At 42.5% G+C, this 16,475-nt stretch overlaps 1 protein-coding gene across 1 annotated transcript in view; it reads right to left on the reverse strand.

Annotated features, from left to right (window-relative positions):
• Positions 1-16,475, reverse strand: part of tbck (TBC1 domain containing kinase) — a 275,407-nt gene that overhangs the window by 54,986 nt on the left and 203,946 nt on the right. Inside the window, exon 23 of the mRNA XM_055641803.1 lies at positions 15,151-15,326. Within this exon, the coding sequence (XP_055497778.1) occupies positions 15,151-15,326 (176 nt within the window). The remainder of the gene's footprint in view (positions 1-15,150; positions 15,327-16,475) is intronic.

The following is a 16,475-nucleotide window of genomic DNA, read 5'->3' on the forward strand; positions in this document are numbered from 1 at the left end:
TTAGGAATAGACAATTGGATCGGATCAGGTAAAAGTGTGTGCACAATCAACATCTCCGAACCAATGCTCCCTTCCATTGACTCCATCTGCACTTCATGCTGCCTCGGCAAGGCCACCAGCATAATCAAGGATGAGTCTCATCCGGGTCACTCCCTCTTCTCCCCTCTCCCATCAGGCAAGAAGTGTAAAAGTGTGAAAACGCACATCTCTAGATTCAGGGACAGTTTATTCAGGGCCAGATTCAGTTAACCAGGCAACTAAACCATCCTATCACCAACTAGAGAGTAGTCCTGACCTACCATTTGTCTCACTGAAGACCTTCGGACTATCTTTAATTGGACTTTACCGGACTTTGTCTTGCACTAAATGTTATTCCCTTAATCCTGTATCTGTACACTGTGGATGGGTTGATTGTAATCATGTATAGTCTTTTCACTGACTGGATAGCGTGCAACAAAAAAGCTTTTCACTCTACCTCGGTACACGTGACAATAATAAATTAAACTAAAACTAAACTAAACTGACCTTTAATACACAAAACATACGCTGACTTTCATCAATCTTTGTGGAGTCATACCAGAATAGTGTGCGACTTAGAGAGAATTAGAGGTTGCGGGATAATTGCACCAGGACCATCAGTCACTTTTCGGAACATCATCCTTTAATTTTTTTAAACATATATTTCATTATAAATGTCGCAATCCATATTTCTTTCACGTTTGCTTGTTTACATACACTTTTTGGCTGTGGTAGTGCTGTTGAATTATCCACAATCACAACTTATATTGACGTAGGAACATAATAAATGGATAGAAATGGCACAAGGATAATCATCGTGTATTATTCTTCTGTTCATTGCTTCTTTGACCTCCATCTCATGCTTTTGTCACTTTCCTTTACCACAGCTTATTTAATTCTATTTGGTCTCATTCACTGCCGTCACTCTCACCATCTGTGGAATTAAATTATCCCTGAATTAAATGTCAAATTGTAGCCCTAAAAATATTAAATAGTTTTGGACAATAGTTTAATACACAAGGGACTAGAAGTAAAGAACACATACATATATGTCTCAGATGATTACAATGTTAAGCATTCATTCCTAAATGTCAGGGACTAATTTCCAAACAGTTTGAAAATAAAGAGCTTCAAAGAAAGGATAAAGGTATTAATACCAAGGAAACACTATTGATTTGGTTTTTTAATCCTGCATTGAGATTTCCTGCTACTTTGCACATGAGAATTCTTATTCAGCAGCACCAGATTATTTTCCTTGGATTTATATTTCTTTGTTACCCGGCCAAACTTCCTGCTTATTCAGCAGCTTCTTACGGTGTCAACCGCATTTAGTGACTTTTATTTGAAAGAGAGGACTTATTTTCATAGTCTTCCAACCCCTCAGTTAATCTTCCTGCACAACTTTCCTTGAGACAGATAGGGTCAATGTCAGTAGGTTTTTTCCCCTCAACAGCATTATTTAATTGAGTTGGGAAACAATAGGTTTGGTTAGTTTGTTGCTCTTAATTCATTAGGTTCACAGCATAGTGAAGAGTCCCATATGTAACATTGAGTTCCAGCAGAGTATAGCATGCATCTTCAGGCTCTGTAGATAGGTAGGTTTATTACTGTCACATGTATCAAGGTGCTGCGAAAAGCTTTGGTTTGCATGCTATCCAAATAGATCAGATATACCATACAAACAAATCAAACTCTAGTACAATAGATAGAGCAAAGGGAAAGGTATGGCATGCAGAATATACTTCTCAGCATTGACATGCATTGTAGAATATCAGTTTTTCAGAAAAAGTCCAATATCTTCAATGGGGTAGAGGTGAATCGGACTTATGGACCCTAGCTTATAGATGGAACGTTCAGATGCCTGATAACAAAGGGGAAGAAGTTGTTCCTGAATCCGGTGGTGCGCACTTTCAAGCTTATGTACCTTCTGCCGGATGGGAACAGGGAGAAGGAGAAATGACCAGTGTGGGACAAGTCTTTGATTATGTTGGCAGCTTTTCCGAGGCAGCGTGGAGTGTAGCTGGAATCAATGGTGGGGAGTCTGGTCTGTGTGGCAGACTGGGCAATATTTACAACTCTCTGCAATTTCTTGGGGTCTTGGGCAGAGCAGATAATTTAGAGAGCTGATGCTTGCCCCATTGCTCACCAAGTCCTGTTGGCCTTGCAGCTTCTCATAGGCTCGTACAGCATGGAAACAGGCCTTTCGGCCCAATTCATCCATGTAGACCCATCTGTTTTCCAACTGCAGAAAAGGAATAATTGCCAGAATAAACCAATGCCCACCCAGTATTTTTGATGTTGGCTCTATGCCTTTTATCCCACTATCCCTCATATCCCTCTCAGCCTTTTCTATCCAGTTCCCGCTGTGATGTCTAAATTTTTTTAAAGCCAGATGTGTTTAGAAATAAAATGGTTAGTAAAGGTCAAGAAAATGATTTTGTAAACAATACAACTTTGCTCCTCTATTTCTTCCATATTAGCCAAATTACAAGGTACTTGCCTTCACAAGTATAGACAAAGATTAAATATTACATTGATCAATGTATTTCTATTTTGAGATCTACTTGGGTATAAACTAAAACTGACCCAATACCTACTTGAGAACAGAAAATATGAGCCGAGTTCAAACACTTAGATTTTTTTCCATAACCTGATTCTGAATCATCTGCAGAAAAGCAGCAAAAAATAACTATTTAAATGCTGAACTTACAGTATAATGCTTTGAGATGCAAGGACCGCAAGAGAGAAGAGAGTAATGACAAGCAAATCACCATGACCTGGATGAGTTACTGAGCTAGGTTGTTGTGCAGGGTCTGACCTGACCTAATCTCAACCTGAATCTGCATCTCATTAGAAATCCGCTCTTATGCTGACAATTAGTAAAGTCTCATCAGCCTTGGTTCAATATGTCAGGCCTAGATATGACATTACCGAGACGTGGCTGCAGGAGGATCGGGTCTGGGAACTTAATATTCAGGGTTATACATCCTATAGAAAGGACATACAGGTGGGCAGAGGAGGGGGAGTAGCTCTTCTGGTGAGGAATGGAATTCAGTCCCTTGCGAGGGAAGACATAGGGGCTGACGAGGAAGAGTCATTGTGGATAGAGTTGAGGAATTCTGTTAGATAGAGCTCTATGGGCTGGTGGAATCAAGGGATATGGGGAGAAGGCAGGCACGGGTTATTGATCAGGGACGATCAGCCATGATCACAATGAATGGTGGTGCTGGCTCGAAGGGCCGAATGGTCTCCTTCTGCACCTATTTTCTATGTTTCTATGAATTGCAAAGGCAAGAAGACACTAATTGGTGTTATCTACAGACCCCCAAATAGTAGCCCGGATGTAGGGTGTAAGTTGCAGCAGGAGTTAAAACTGGCATGTAACAAAGGTAACGCCACTGTGGTGATGGGGGATTTTAATATGCAGGTAGACTGGGAAAATCAGGTTGGTTCAAGAAAGAGAGTTTGTAGAATGCCTCCGAGATGGATTCTTAGAGCAGCTTGTAATGGAGCTGACTAGAGAAAAGGCAATTCTGGATTTAGCGTTGTCCAATGAACCAAATTTGATAAGAGAACTTGAGGTAAAGGAACCGCTTGGAGTTAGTGATCACAATATGATTAGTTTTAATCTGCAATTTGAGAAGGAGAAGGTTAAATCGGAAATGGCAGTGATGCAGCTGAACAAAGGGGATTATGAAGGCATGAGAGAGGAGCTGGCCAAGATAGACTGGAAAGGGATACTAGCAGGAATGATGGTGGAACAGCAACGGCAGGAATTTCTGGGCATAATCCGGAAGCCACAGGATCATTTAATTCCAAAAAGGAAGAAAGATTCTTTTTTTTTTTTTTTTTTTTAATTTTTTTTAATTTTATTTTTTTTTTTTTTTTTTTTTTTTTTTTTTTTTTTTTTTTTTTTTTTTTTTTTTTTTTTTTTTTTTTTTTTTTTTTAATTATTATTGGAGATAAGTACATAGTCTATTACATCATTACTGTCTTACATTTTTAAAATGATAACATTGACAGTTATTATTACATTGTCTCCAATATTTTTTACATTTTTCTTCGTTTTTTTTTAATAACTAGATAGAACTAAAAGGATAGGTGAAATAGAGGGAAAGAAGAGGGAAAAAGAGGGGGAAAATAAAAGGAAAAAAAAAAAAAAAAAAAAAAAAAAAAGGAAGGAGGGGTGAAAAAGGTAATTAAGGAAGAATGGAAAAGTTTGTTTAAGTTTAAAGACATCATTCGAGATATGTTCGTATATTTCAAAGTGTAGTATTTCATCCAATCTTTAGTCCGGGTGCTAGTCAGGTTCCTGTGCTGAACTATTCTGACCCTTTAAGTACTCAATAAAAGGAGACCATGTTCCAACGAATAATTCCTGTTTGTCCAACAGGGCAAGTCTAATTCTTTCCACGTTTAAGGTCTCCGTCATTTCTATAATCCACATTCTGATTGTGGGGGCCGTAGGGCCTTTCCAAAATTTTAGGATTAATTTTTTTCCTGTTATTAAACTGTAATCGATAAAGTTTCTTTGTGTTATTCTAAGTGTTTGATTTAATTCTAATATTCCGAGTATTATTAATTTTGAGTTTGGTTCCAGTTGTGTTTTGGTTACTTTGGATATTATACTAAAAATATTTACCCAAAAATTTTTAATTTTTGTACAGCTTGTAAACATGTGCGATAACGTAGCTTCTGAATGAAGGAAGAAAGATTCTAAGGGGAGTACGAGGCAACTGTGGCTGACAAGAGAAGTTAGGGATAGAATAAAATTAAATGAAAAGATGTATAACACAGCAAAATGTAGCCAGAAGCCAGAGGTTTGGGAAACTTTCATAGGCCAACAGAAGGAAACAAAACGGGCAATACAGGCTGAAAAGATGAAGAACGAAGGGAAGCTGGCAAGGAATATAAAGAAGGACTAAAAGCTTCTTTAGATATGTTAAGGGAAAAAGAGTAGCAAAGTCAAATGTGGGTCCCTTGAAGGCAGACACGGGTGAAATTATTATGGGAAACAAGGAAATGGCAGAAGAGTTGAATAGGTACTTCGGATCTGTCTTCACTAAGGAAGACACAAACAATCTCCCAGAAGTACTGGAGGACAGAGGATTTAAGGGGGTTGAGGAACTGAAATAAATTTTCATTAGGTGAGAAATAGTATTGGGTAGGCTAATGGGACTGAAGGATGATAAATCCCCTGGGCCTGATGGTCTGCATCCCAGGGTCCTCACGGAGGTGGCTCTAGAAATAGTGGACGCATTGGTGATCATTTTCCAATGTTCAATAGATTCAGGATCACTTCCTACGGATTGGAGGATAGCTAATGTTATCCCACTTTTCAAGAAAGAAGCGAGCGAGAAAATGGGGAATTACAAACCAGTTAGCCTGACTTTGGTGATGGGAAATATGCTGGAGTCAATTATTAAAGAGGTAATAATGGGGCATTTGGATAACAGTATAAGGATTAGTCCAAGTCAGCATGGATTTATGAAAGGAAAATCATGCTTGACTAATCTTCTGGAATTTTTTGAGGGTGTGACAAGTAAAATTGATGAATGTGAGCCAGTGGATGTAGTGTATCCAGACTTTCAGAAAGCTTTTGATAAAGTCCCGCACGGGAGACTGGTGACTAAAATTAGTGCACATGGTATTGGGGGGTAGGGTGTTGACGTGGATAGAAAATTGGTTGGCAGACAGGAAGCAAAGAGTAGGAGTGAACGGGTCCTTTTCAGAATGGCAGGCAGTGGCGAGTGGAGTGCCGCAAGGTTCGGTGTTGGGGCCGCAACTGTTTACCATATATATTAATGATTTGGAAGAGGGAACTAGGAGCAGCACTAGCAAGTTTGCGGATGACACAAAGCTGGGTGGCAGTGTGAACTGTGAAGAGGATGTTAGGAGGTTGCAGGGTGACCTGGACAGGTTGAGTGAGTGGGCAGATTCGTGGCACAGTATAATATAGATACATGTGAGGTTATCCACTTTTGGTGGCAAAAACAAGGGGGCAAATTATTATCTCAATGGGGTTAGGTTAGGTAAGGGGGAGGTACAGCGAGACCTGGGTGTCCTTGTACACCGGTCACTGAAAGCTGGGGTGCAGGTACTGCAGGCAGTGAAGAAAGCTAGTGGAATGTTGGCCTTCAAAACAAGAGGATTTCAGTATAGGAGTAGAGAGGTTCTTCTGCAGTTGTATAGGGCGCTGGTAAGACCAAATCTAGAGTATTGCGTACAGTTTTGGTCTCCTAATTTGAGGAAGGACATCCTTGTGATTGAGGCAGTGCAGCGTAGGTTCACGAGATTGATCCCTGGGATGGCGGGACTGTCATATGAGGAAAGATTGAAAAGACTAGGCTTGTATTCACTGGAGTTTAGAAGGATGAGGGGGATCTTATAGAATGTTGGGCGAGTCCAGAACCAGGGGACACAGTCTTAGAATAAACGGGAGGCCATTTAAGACTAAGGTGAGAATAAATGTTTTCACCCAGAGAGTTGTGAATTTGTGGAAGTCCCTGCCAAAGAGGGCAGTGGAGGCCAAATCACTGGATGGATCTAAGAGAGAGTTAGATGGAGCTCTAGGGGCTAGTGGAATCAAGGGATATGGGGAGAAGGCAGGCACGGGTTATTGATTGGGAACGATCAGCCATGATCGCAATGAATGGCGGTGCTGGCTCGAAGGGCCGAATGGCCTCCTCCTGCACCTATTTTCTATTTCTATGTTTCTACGTTTATAGATGAGGCAACCTGCTGAATTACCAGCCTGAAGAAGGGTCTCAACCTGAAATGTCACCCATTCATTCTATCCAGAGATCCTGCCTGTCCCGCTGAGTTACTCCAGCATTTTGTGTCTATCTGCTGAATTACAAGGCAGATAGTCGTCTATTCAAGAGGCATTACGGAAAAAGGATTATGAAGTTCATAAAAATAAAGTGCAGAAAAATATTCCTAACACTTGATGAGATTAATTGAAAGCATAAGCATCCATGCATTAGTCATACAGCATGGAAAAGGGTGCTTGGCCCAACTTGACATCTGCCTGCATTTGGCCTGTATCCTTCTAAACCTTTCCCATCCATGTACCTGCTAAATGCCTCATAAATGCTGTAATAGTACCTGTCTTAACTACCTCCTCTGGCAGTTCGTTCCATATACCCATCGCCTTCCTTGTGAATGTTGCCCCTCATGCTCTTTCCCTTCTCTCCTTAAACTTGTCCGCTGGTTCTTGATTCCCCTATTCTGGTAAAAGACTCTATGCATTCATCCCATCTATTCCCCTCATGATCTTAAGCCCCTGTCCCACTTATGTGTCCTTGGCATGCTAATTACATGACCTGCTAATTACGTGGTTGCGTTGAGGCGCGACGGTCCTGCGAAGGTCGCCCGCAACTTCATTCGCCCGCACAGCCGTCTGGAGCGCGTGACTTCATTTGAAGATGGACACAAAATGTTGGAGTAACTCAGCGTGACCGGCTGCTTCTCTGGAGAGAAGCAATGGGTGACGTTTTGTGTCGAGACTCTTTTGTGTTCAGTTACTCCAGCATTTTGTGTTTATCGTCAATTTTCCTGGCCCTGCTCTGGGAGTAGAAGTGGGGGCGGATCCGGACCGCAACGGCCGTGAGCCCCCCTCGATCGTTTGGCTGCTTCTGCTGCTGTTGAAGGTGAGACGTTGCTTTGCGCCAGGGTCTTGGGCCTGTCCCACTTTGGTCGTCAGTTACCCGACAGGCCGTTGGCGCGCTAAGAAGATGTAGATGTCGCGCACAACTACATACCCCTCCACGCTTCTCAGTGGGACCGGCCCCGCGCGGCCACACGATGCCCGTGCGCCTCAACGCGACTACGAGGTCCCGTAATTTGCGTGCCAAGGACACGTAAGTGGGACAGGCCCTTTACACATCAATAAGATCACCCCTCATTCACCAAGGAATAAAGTCTTAGCCTGTCCTACCTCTCCCTATAGCTCATCCTCCTAAATCTTCTCTGCACTCTTTCCAGCTTGACAACATATTTCCTTTAGCATGGTGGCCATAACTTAACAGAGTAGTGTTTTTAGTGGTTTTGCAGATAGTGAAGATGGTTGTGAACGATTGCAGCAGGATATGGATCGATTGGCCAGGTCGAGTCACAGGTAGATACGGTGGTCAAAAAGGTTTTTGCCACTTTGGTCTTCATCAGTCAGAGTATTGAGTATAGAAGTTGGCAGGTCATGTTGCAGTTGTATAAGACGTTTGTGAGACCGCATTTAGAATATTGTGTTCAGTTCTGGGCACCATGTTATAGGAAAGATATTGTCAAGCATGAAAGGGTTCAGAAAAGATTTACGAGGATGTTGCCAGGACTAGAGGATGTGAGCTATAGTGAGATGTTCAGTAGGCTGGGTCGCTATTCCTTGGAGCGTAGGAGGATGAGGGGAGGACTTATAGTATACAAAATCATGAGAGGAATAGATTGGGTAGATGCACTTTATTTTAACCCAGAATAGGGGAATCAAGGACTGGAGGACATAGGTTCAAGGTGAAGGGGAAAAGATTTAATAGGATTCTGAGGGGTAATTTTTTCACACAGAGGGTGGTGGGTGTATGGAACAAGCTGCCAGAGGAGGTAGTTGAGGCTGGTTCTCTGATCCCATCGTTTAAGAAACAGTTGGACAGGTACATGGATAGGAGAGGTTTGGGGGGGGGGGGTTATGGACTAAGCGCAGGCAAGTGGGACTAGGGTAGCTGGGACATTGTTGGTCGGTGTGGGCAAGTTGGGCCAAAGGGCCTGTTTCCACACTGTATGACTCGAATATTGCAAGTATGGCTGCACCGAGGATAACTATGGATTTAATGTCATTTTTTTTGTGGAAGCAAGCCCATCCTTTCATTTATTCAGTGACTAAATTAATGGAAGATGGCAGGGTATAGGCTCCATCAAGTACATTCTCATACATGCAAAGTGCTAAGATGCTGAGCTGGTTACAGTACAAGTTCAAGGATGACCAAAGCACACATTAAAAAGTCTCCACTGTTAAGTTTCTGACAAATGATTCGCTTCTAAACTTACTAAGGTTGGAATTAATGTTTATAACTATCAGAAATAGAAATAAAGTATGCCCACAATATGAGACTCAGTCTTTAACATAGCGACTCTTTGACGGTAAGGAAAAAAGAAAAAATTTCAGATGTTATGGTCTCTACAGAGACTGAAATTGTTATGTAAAAGTAAACATCTCAGGGAATATTGAAAGGCTCATTACATTGCATCGCAATTCATAATTTTATAATACTTTAGTAAAATGAGGGGTGGAATAGAACTATATAAGTAAAGTTCTAAAGAATCACAATTCTGGTATTTAAAAAAAGTCAGAATTAAAAAGAAATTGCAGGTTGGAGTCTTTTATTTTGCAAACTCTCATTTCCGAAGGGACTGTAAATCCTGACAACCTTCTGAAACCATTCGGATGGTTCTTAAAATAATCCTGAAAGGCATCCAACATGTGCTGGTGGAATGAGACAGTATGTCCCCCAGAGAGGGCAACCTGGCCCTGTTTCTCCTAATTTAAAACACCTGGGAAATATTAAATGACGCAGAGGTCAGCTAACCTAGATTGATGCCTTATTCATCATAATCATTAAAAGATGCATTATTTTTCAAAACTCTCAACCCTAACCTCATCAATAGCTCACAACACTCTATTTCCCATCAAACTGTCGAGGATCTTAATCCATCGTATGTACAAACCGATGAAAGTGATTCAAATAAATTCTCTACCTGGTGAAAGTAGAGAACAAGGATATCTCACATCTGTCCAAAACCAATTTATCACAATCGGCCAACAATCAAACTGCTATTACTGGCATGCCTGGATGCAAAAATAGATCAAAGCCATAATATTAGTGATAGTGATCACATCGAGCTATATTTGGTCAACTGATTAATAATATCATGGGATGCCTGAGATGTGCTTTCTGATAACACAGACCAGATTCGAGGCATACATTTTTAACTTAAAACTGTATTCGATTTGACAAATTTAGACTTTAGAGATACAGTGCAGAAATAGGCCCTTCGGCCCATCGAGTCTGCGCACCCAGCAATCACCCCATACACTAGCACCATCCTACTGCACACTAAAGGCAATTTACAATTTTTACCAAAGCCAATTAACCTATAAACCTGTATGTTTTTAGAATGAGGGAGGAAACTGGAGCATTAGGAGAAAACCTACGTGGTCACAGCGAGAACATAGAAACAAATAGCACCCGTAGTCAGGATTGAATCCAGATCTCTGGCACTGCAAGGCAGCAATTTTATTGCAGTCTATGCTGCCCTCGGTTGAAGCTTATTATTTCTGATGGGATATCAGGACTTTCATATGAAGAAAGACAGGATAGACTCGACTTGTACTCGCTAGAATTTAGAAGATTGAGGGGGGAACTTATAGAAACTTACATAATTCTTAAGGGGTTGGACAGGCTAGATGCAGGAAGATTGTTCCCGATGTTGGGGAAGTCCAGAACAAGGGGGTCACAGTTTAAGGATAAGGGGGAAATCTTTTAGGACCGAGATGACAAAAACATTTTTCACACAGAGAGTGGTGAATCTCTGGAATTCTCTGCCATAGAAGGCAGTTGAGGCCAGTTCATTGGCTATATTTAAGAGGGAGTTAGATGTGGCCCTTGTAGCTAAAGGGATCAGGGGGTATGGAGAGAAGGCAGGTCCAGGATACTGAGTTGGATGATCAGCCATGATGCAGGCTCAAAGGGCCAAATGGCCCACTCCTACACCTATTTTCTATGTTTCTATGATATCATCAGTTGCATATCTACACAGTTTGGGGCGGCACAGTGATGCAGCAGTAGAGTTGCTACCTTACAGCGCCAGAGACCTGGGTTTGGTGTTGTCTACAAGTGTTCTCTGTACAGAGTTTGTACATTCTCCCTGAGACCACATGGGTTTTTTGGGTGCGCGGGTGTCTGGGTGCTCCGGTTTCCTCCCATACTCCAAAGATGTATAGGTTTGTAGCTTAATTGGCTTTGGTAAAATTTGTAAATTGTCCCTGGTGTATAGGTGTACTGGGATCGTTAGTTGACGACTCAGTGGGCCGAAGGGCCTGTTTCTGCACCATGTCTCTAAACTAAACTAACGTTGAATAAGACATTGGTCAGGCCACATTTAGCGTATTGTGTTTATGTTGCAGGAAAGATATCAAACTGGAAAGGGTGCAAAGACAATTTATAAGGATGGTGCTCGGGCTTGAAAGCCTGCGCTATAGGGAGAGGCTTGAGGGTTTATTATAGTGGTGTACAAAATTATTCAAGGAATAGATCAGGTAAATGCACACTTTTGCCTAGAGTTGGGGAATCGAATACCAGAGGGCATAGGTTTAAGGTGAGGGGGGGGAAAGATTTACTAGGAACCTGAGGGGTAACACAGCACAAAGGGTGGTGCAACAACCTGTTGGAGGAGGTAATTGAGGCAGGCACGGTTATAACCTTCATGAGACAATTGGACAGGTACATGGATAGAAGAGGTTTAGAGGGTTATGGGCCAGGTGGGACTAGTGTAGATGGGGCATGTTGTTTGGCGTTGGCAAGTTGGGTCGAGGGATGTGTTTCCATGCTGTATAATTCTTTGACTCAATGAGTCATGCAGCATGGAAAGACAGCATGGTAAGTCACCCAAGCCCCATCTAAACTAGTCCCATTTGCCCACATATGGCCCATATCCCTTTCCTACCCACATACCTGGGGTCAAGGAAAGAGCATTCACGTTGCGGCGCTGTTTCCACCAAACTTTCCAGCACTACGCACGAGAACGCCATTGTATACAGATGCCGAGAAGATCGTTCAGCTCTGGCTGACCAATTTCTAATCTTGTGATGTGGACTCGCTAAGAAGATCCACATACCTGTCCAAAAGTATTTTAAATGCTGCCTCAAATACCTCCTCTGGTAGCTGGTTCCATATACCCACCATCCTCTGTGTGACATAGTTGCCCCTCAGGTTCTTATTAAATCGTTCCCCTCTCATCTTAAAGCTATATCCTATGATTCTTGATTCCCCTATCGTGATTAAAGCTCCGGGCATTCACTCCATCAATTCACCTCATGATTTTATACAGCACCTTAAGATCACCCGTCTGCCTCCTACGCTCCAGGGTATAAAGTCCTTGCCTGCCCAACCTCTCCCTCGAGCTCGGGCCCTCAAGTCCCGGCGACGGTTTTATAAAACTTTTCGGCAATATTTCCAGCTTAATGACATCCCTCCTCTGGCAAGGTAGCCAAAACTGAACACAACACTCCAAATGCGGCCTCAGCAACCTCTTGTACAACTGCAACATAACGTCCCACCTTCTGTACCCAATAGCCTCACTGATGGCGGCCAATATACAAAATGCCTTCTTTACTACCCCATCTACCTGTGACGTCAATTTCAGGGAAAATGTACCTGTACTCGTAGATCCCTGTACTCTACATTCTCCAGGTTCTACATTCTACGATTCACTGTGAAAGTCCTGTTCTGGTTTGTCATCCCAAAACGCAACACCTTGCACTTGGTTGCATTAAACTCTGTCAGCCATACTTCAACCCACTTGTCTTGGTGGGCTGAGGAATGGATAATGGTGGATGTAATGCAGAGTCGTTAGAAATGCATTTAAGTCAAAAGTGGGAGCAACTTTGAAAGCTACAACCAAACCCCATAACATATCCTAGAAAACAGGATAATTTCCTCAAATCACAGTGATCCTCCAACAGAACACCACAACCCGTGGTGTTGCCATCCCCTTTCCCACTGTCTGCACCCTCTGACTCGGACGACGAGACTATCCACGCTGGAAGATGACAATAATCTGAAAATTTGTCCACTGCATCCACTTTTGTGTGACTTAAAAGGCTCAAGTTCATGACCATTAATTCCCATGATTCTACATTATATCATGAGTGGACATTTAAAATGAAAATCGGGGAGAACCTTGATTAAGCCTTAGTTGGAGTTTTGCATGCAGTATTTGGTACCAGTGCAGATGTGTACAGCGGTGGTGTTGAGGCTTAGACTTTGGACTTTTAAAGATACAGTGCGGAAACAGGACCTTCGGCCCACTGAGCCCGAACTTCGATCACCCTGTACACTAACTCTATCCTACACACTAGGGACAATTTACAATTTTACCGAACCCAATTAACCACAAGGAGCGTGGGAGGAAACCGGAGCACCTGGAGAAAACCAGCGCAGTCACAGAGAGAATATTCAAACTCTGTACAGACAACAACGGTAGTCGGAATCAAACCCGGGTCTCTAGAGCTGTACGGCTGCAACTATACCACTGTGCCACCCTGTTGTTGGGAGAGGTTTAGATTAGTATTTAAAGCCAGCTAACATCCCTGTTATTATGTTTTGATCTAAGGCTAAGTACTTCAGAAGTTTCTCTGGTTAATCCATTCTCGTAGTCAAAACTAAAAAGCAGTGTTTATTTTTATTAAAAACTAGCAACAAAGGAGGAGGTCAGGTTTTTATTTTGTTTTAATTAAAGTAATGAAACCTGACAAGCCTGTGGTCAGAAGAGTGGGCTGAAGTTTTCTCGGTATTGTGATTACCACCACATTTGATGCAAGATCTTTATCAACTGCCAGGTCAGGACAAACATTTAATACCATGTCCAAAGGGAAGCATATTAATCCTAACGTGTAGGCATGGAAAGGTTAGCAGTAAAAATGAACTCACAAGACGAGGGATAAAAATAGAATCTTAAATAACAAGTGCCTTATTAAATCCTCAAAGTGCTTGCAACTTAGTGCCAGCATTGGTAACTCTGTTCTCGTTCATTTGTTGTTTGTGTAGTTCTTGTAACGATGCTTGATATCACTGGTATGTTATTGTCACATGCACCCAGGTACAGTGAAATTCCTTTTTGCATAGAGTTCAGTACAAGTATCACCACACATAAGCACATCTTAGATACAGTACAAGTGTGTAGCAATAGAACGCTGAAACGGTATATGAATCGCCAGATTTGGTGCTATATTCAGTTCCCAGTTCCCAAAGTGTCTTAACCTGATTATGAAGGCACGCTGTCCTGATGATGATGCAGAGTCGACCTAGCCAAGCGTAGCTGTTGGTTTCCTCCACTGCTGATCCACTGCTCTGTGCAGTTGCAGGTCACGTCTGGTCAGCGTGCTCGACCTTTTGGAGCAGTGCCCGATCCACCCGAGCCTCAATGATTGAGGTGCACTGCACTGCCTCCCGCAGTCGGTCTGCTTACCGGCCCTCTGTTTCACCCGTATGCCGCCGTCGCCGCCATCTTGGATATCTTTGTGTCTTTTATCCAATATCCGCCACTAACTCCCTCCATCCTCCTCTTTGGTTCCCGGTCTTCGGGGCGAGCAGTGCTGGGCTCAGCAGGTTTCTTCTCTGGCTGATGAGCCAGGCCTGCCACAGCTCACCAGGAAACCTTCTTGCCGCATGCATCTAACCGGGAGATATTTCTTAGGACTAAAGGGGTCAGTTGACCAATATCTGTGTCATATTTACATCAACTCACATGGTTGAACAAATGTTTTGTTCCCATGAGCTGGCTTTTCGCAACTCACAGTGCACAAAAGTCATCAGTTACAGGCTAACAGCTGGAAAGTTTGCACTTCTGAAATGTGAGATTATGGAGAAAGCACAATAGTTTGCTAATCCCCTTTTGCTGAGCAGCGAACCAAAATATTCTCTTCCAACAGACAGATTGTCTCTATAGAATATTAGACTGACTTGTCCATTGCCACTGTTCAATAAAGTAAACCAAAAAAAAATCTAGTAATAAAAAAACAGCAATACCCAACCTGACATTTTTCACATGGACCGATACAGGAAAGATTAGTCTTTTATTGCAGAAGTTATCTAACACTAAAATTTAAACATAAGTCGACGATATAATGTAGGCAACAGTAAATAAAGGAAACGAAGGAACCGCATATGTTGGAATCTCGAACAAAGCACTATGCTCTGGGGGCAACTCAGCGGTCAGGCAGCATCTCTGGAGGGAATGGATAGTGACATTTTGGGTTAAGAGAAAAGCTGCCTGTCTATTCTCTCCACAGATGTTGCCTGACCTGCTGAATTCCTCCAACACTATGTGATTTGCTACAGTAAATGATGTGTCAGGTGTACTCACCAGATCAGTCTTGGGCATGTCTTGATAGTCTGCCGAGTAGTAGGATGATGGTCGAGGAACGCCATTGCCATCTGATCCAGGTTTGGGCGGTTGCGCGTGCTGTCGGTAAGTTACACTTTTCGGTGTCCAACAGAAAAGATTGATCGACTCTCGCACACAACGCTCAATGTCAATTTCTGGAAAAAAAATTATAACAACAAACATGAAATCCCAGCCATTCAGTCGTGCCAGACCAGTCCATCAAACACATCCACATATATGCCCTTAAATTCTCAAAAAAACATGGAACATAGAACAGTACAGTACAAGAACAGGCCCTTCGGTTCATCGTGTTTGTGCCCACCATGAAGCCAAGCCCATCTCTTCCAAGATCCGCACATTATCCATGTTCTACCATTCCCTCCATATCCACATGCCTATTAAATTGTCTCTTAAATGCCATTATCATAGCTGCCTCAACCACCTCCACTGGCAGTGCCCTCCAGGCACCCACTCCCCTCTGCATAAAAAACTTGCCCCATTTATCTCCTTTAAACTTTACCCCTCTCACCTTAAAGCTATGCCCTGTAGTATTTGATTTTTTATATCCTTGAAAACAGGTTCTGATTGTCTACCCTATCTATGCCTCTCATTATTTATCTATATTACTAAAAGTAAGATCTTGACCGCTTTTGACTCACTGCGATGTGATTTCCGAGAGATCGCCACCACTTACGGCCGTCATTTTTGGCCACCTCGCTCAGAGCCCCCCTCCGCCGGACTGGACTGGAGGATTTTTCCGATCGATGAAAAATCAGAGAAATATTAATGTTTAAAAAAATCACCATTCTCTCTGCTGCCCTCCTCGGCGGCAGGGGGGAGGGATTATAAAACCTGGAAGTGTCGTGGCTCACTCAGTCTCTGCCAGATGGAGGAAGCGAGCGGGTCATGGCTCTCTGAGCTGCGAACATCACTGAAAGCACGTCTACTCCCCGGGATGTGGTTTTCAGCAAATGTGTTTGTTGCTTGCAAAGTGTTTTTGCCCAATTGGCTTTTTAAAGGGCTTTCAGCAAATGTGTTTTGTTGGCTTGCAAAGTGTTTTTGCCCAATTGGGTTTTTGGCTTTTTAAAGGGCTTTCAGAAAATGTGTTTTGTGTACTTGCTAAGTGTTTTTGCCCAATTGGGTTGGCTTTTAAAGGGCTTGCTTGCAACAGATTTCTGATGGATAAAGTGAATAAACATTTTATTAGATCAGGACTGTGTTTAATTTCAAAATTGGCGCGTATTCTGTGATTTTTGCTTAGTTGTAAGATGGCGCCGTTGATGTCATTTCCGATTAGCGGCATG

The sequence above is a fragment of the Leucoraja erinacea genome, chromosome 1 (assembly GCF_028641065.1).
Source record: "Leucoraja erinacea ecotype New England chromosome 1, Leri_hhj_1, whole genome shotgun sequence".
Classification (NCBI taxonomy): Eukaryota; Metazoa; Chordata; class Chondrichthyes; order Rajiformes; family Rajidae; genus Leucoraja; species Leucoraja erinaceus.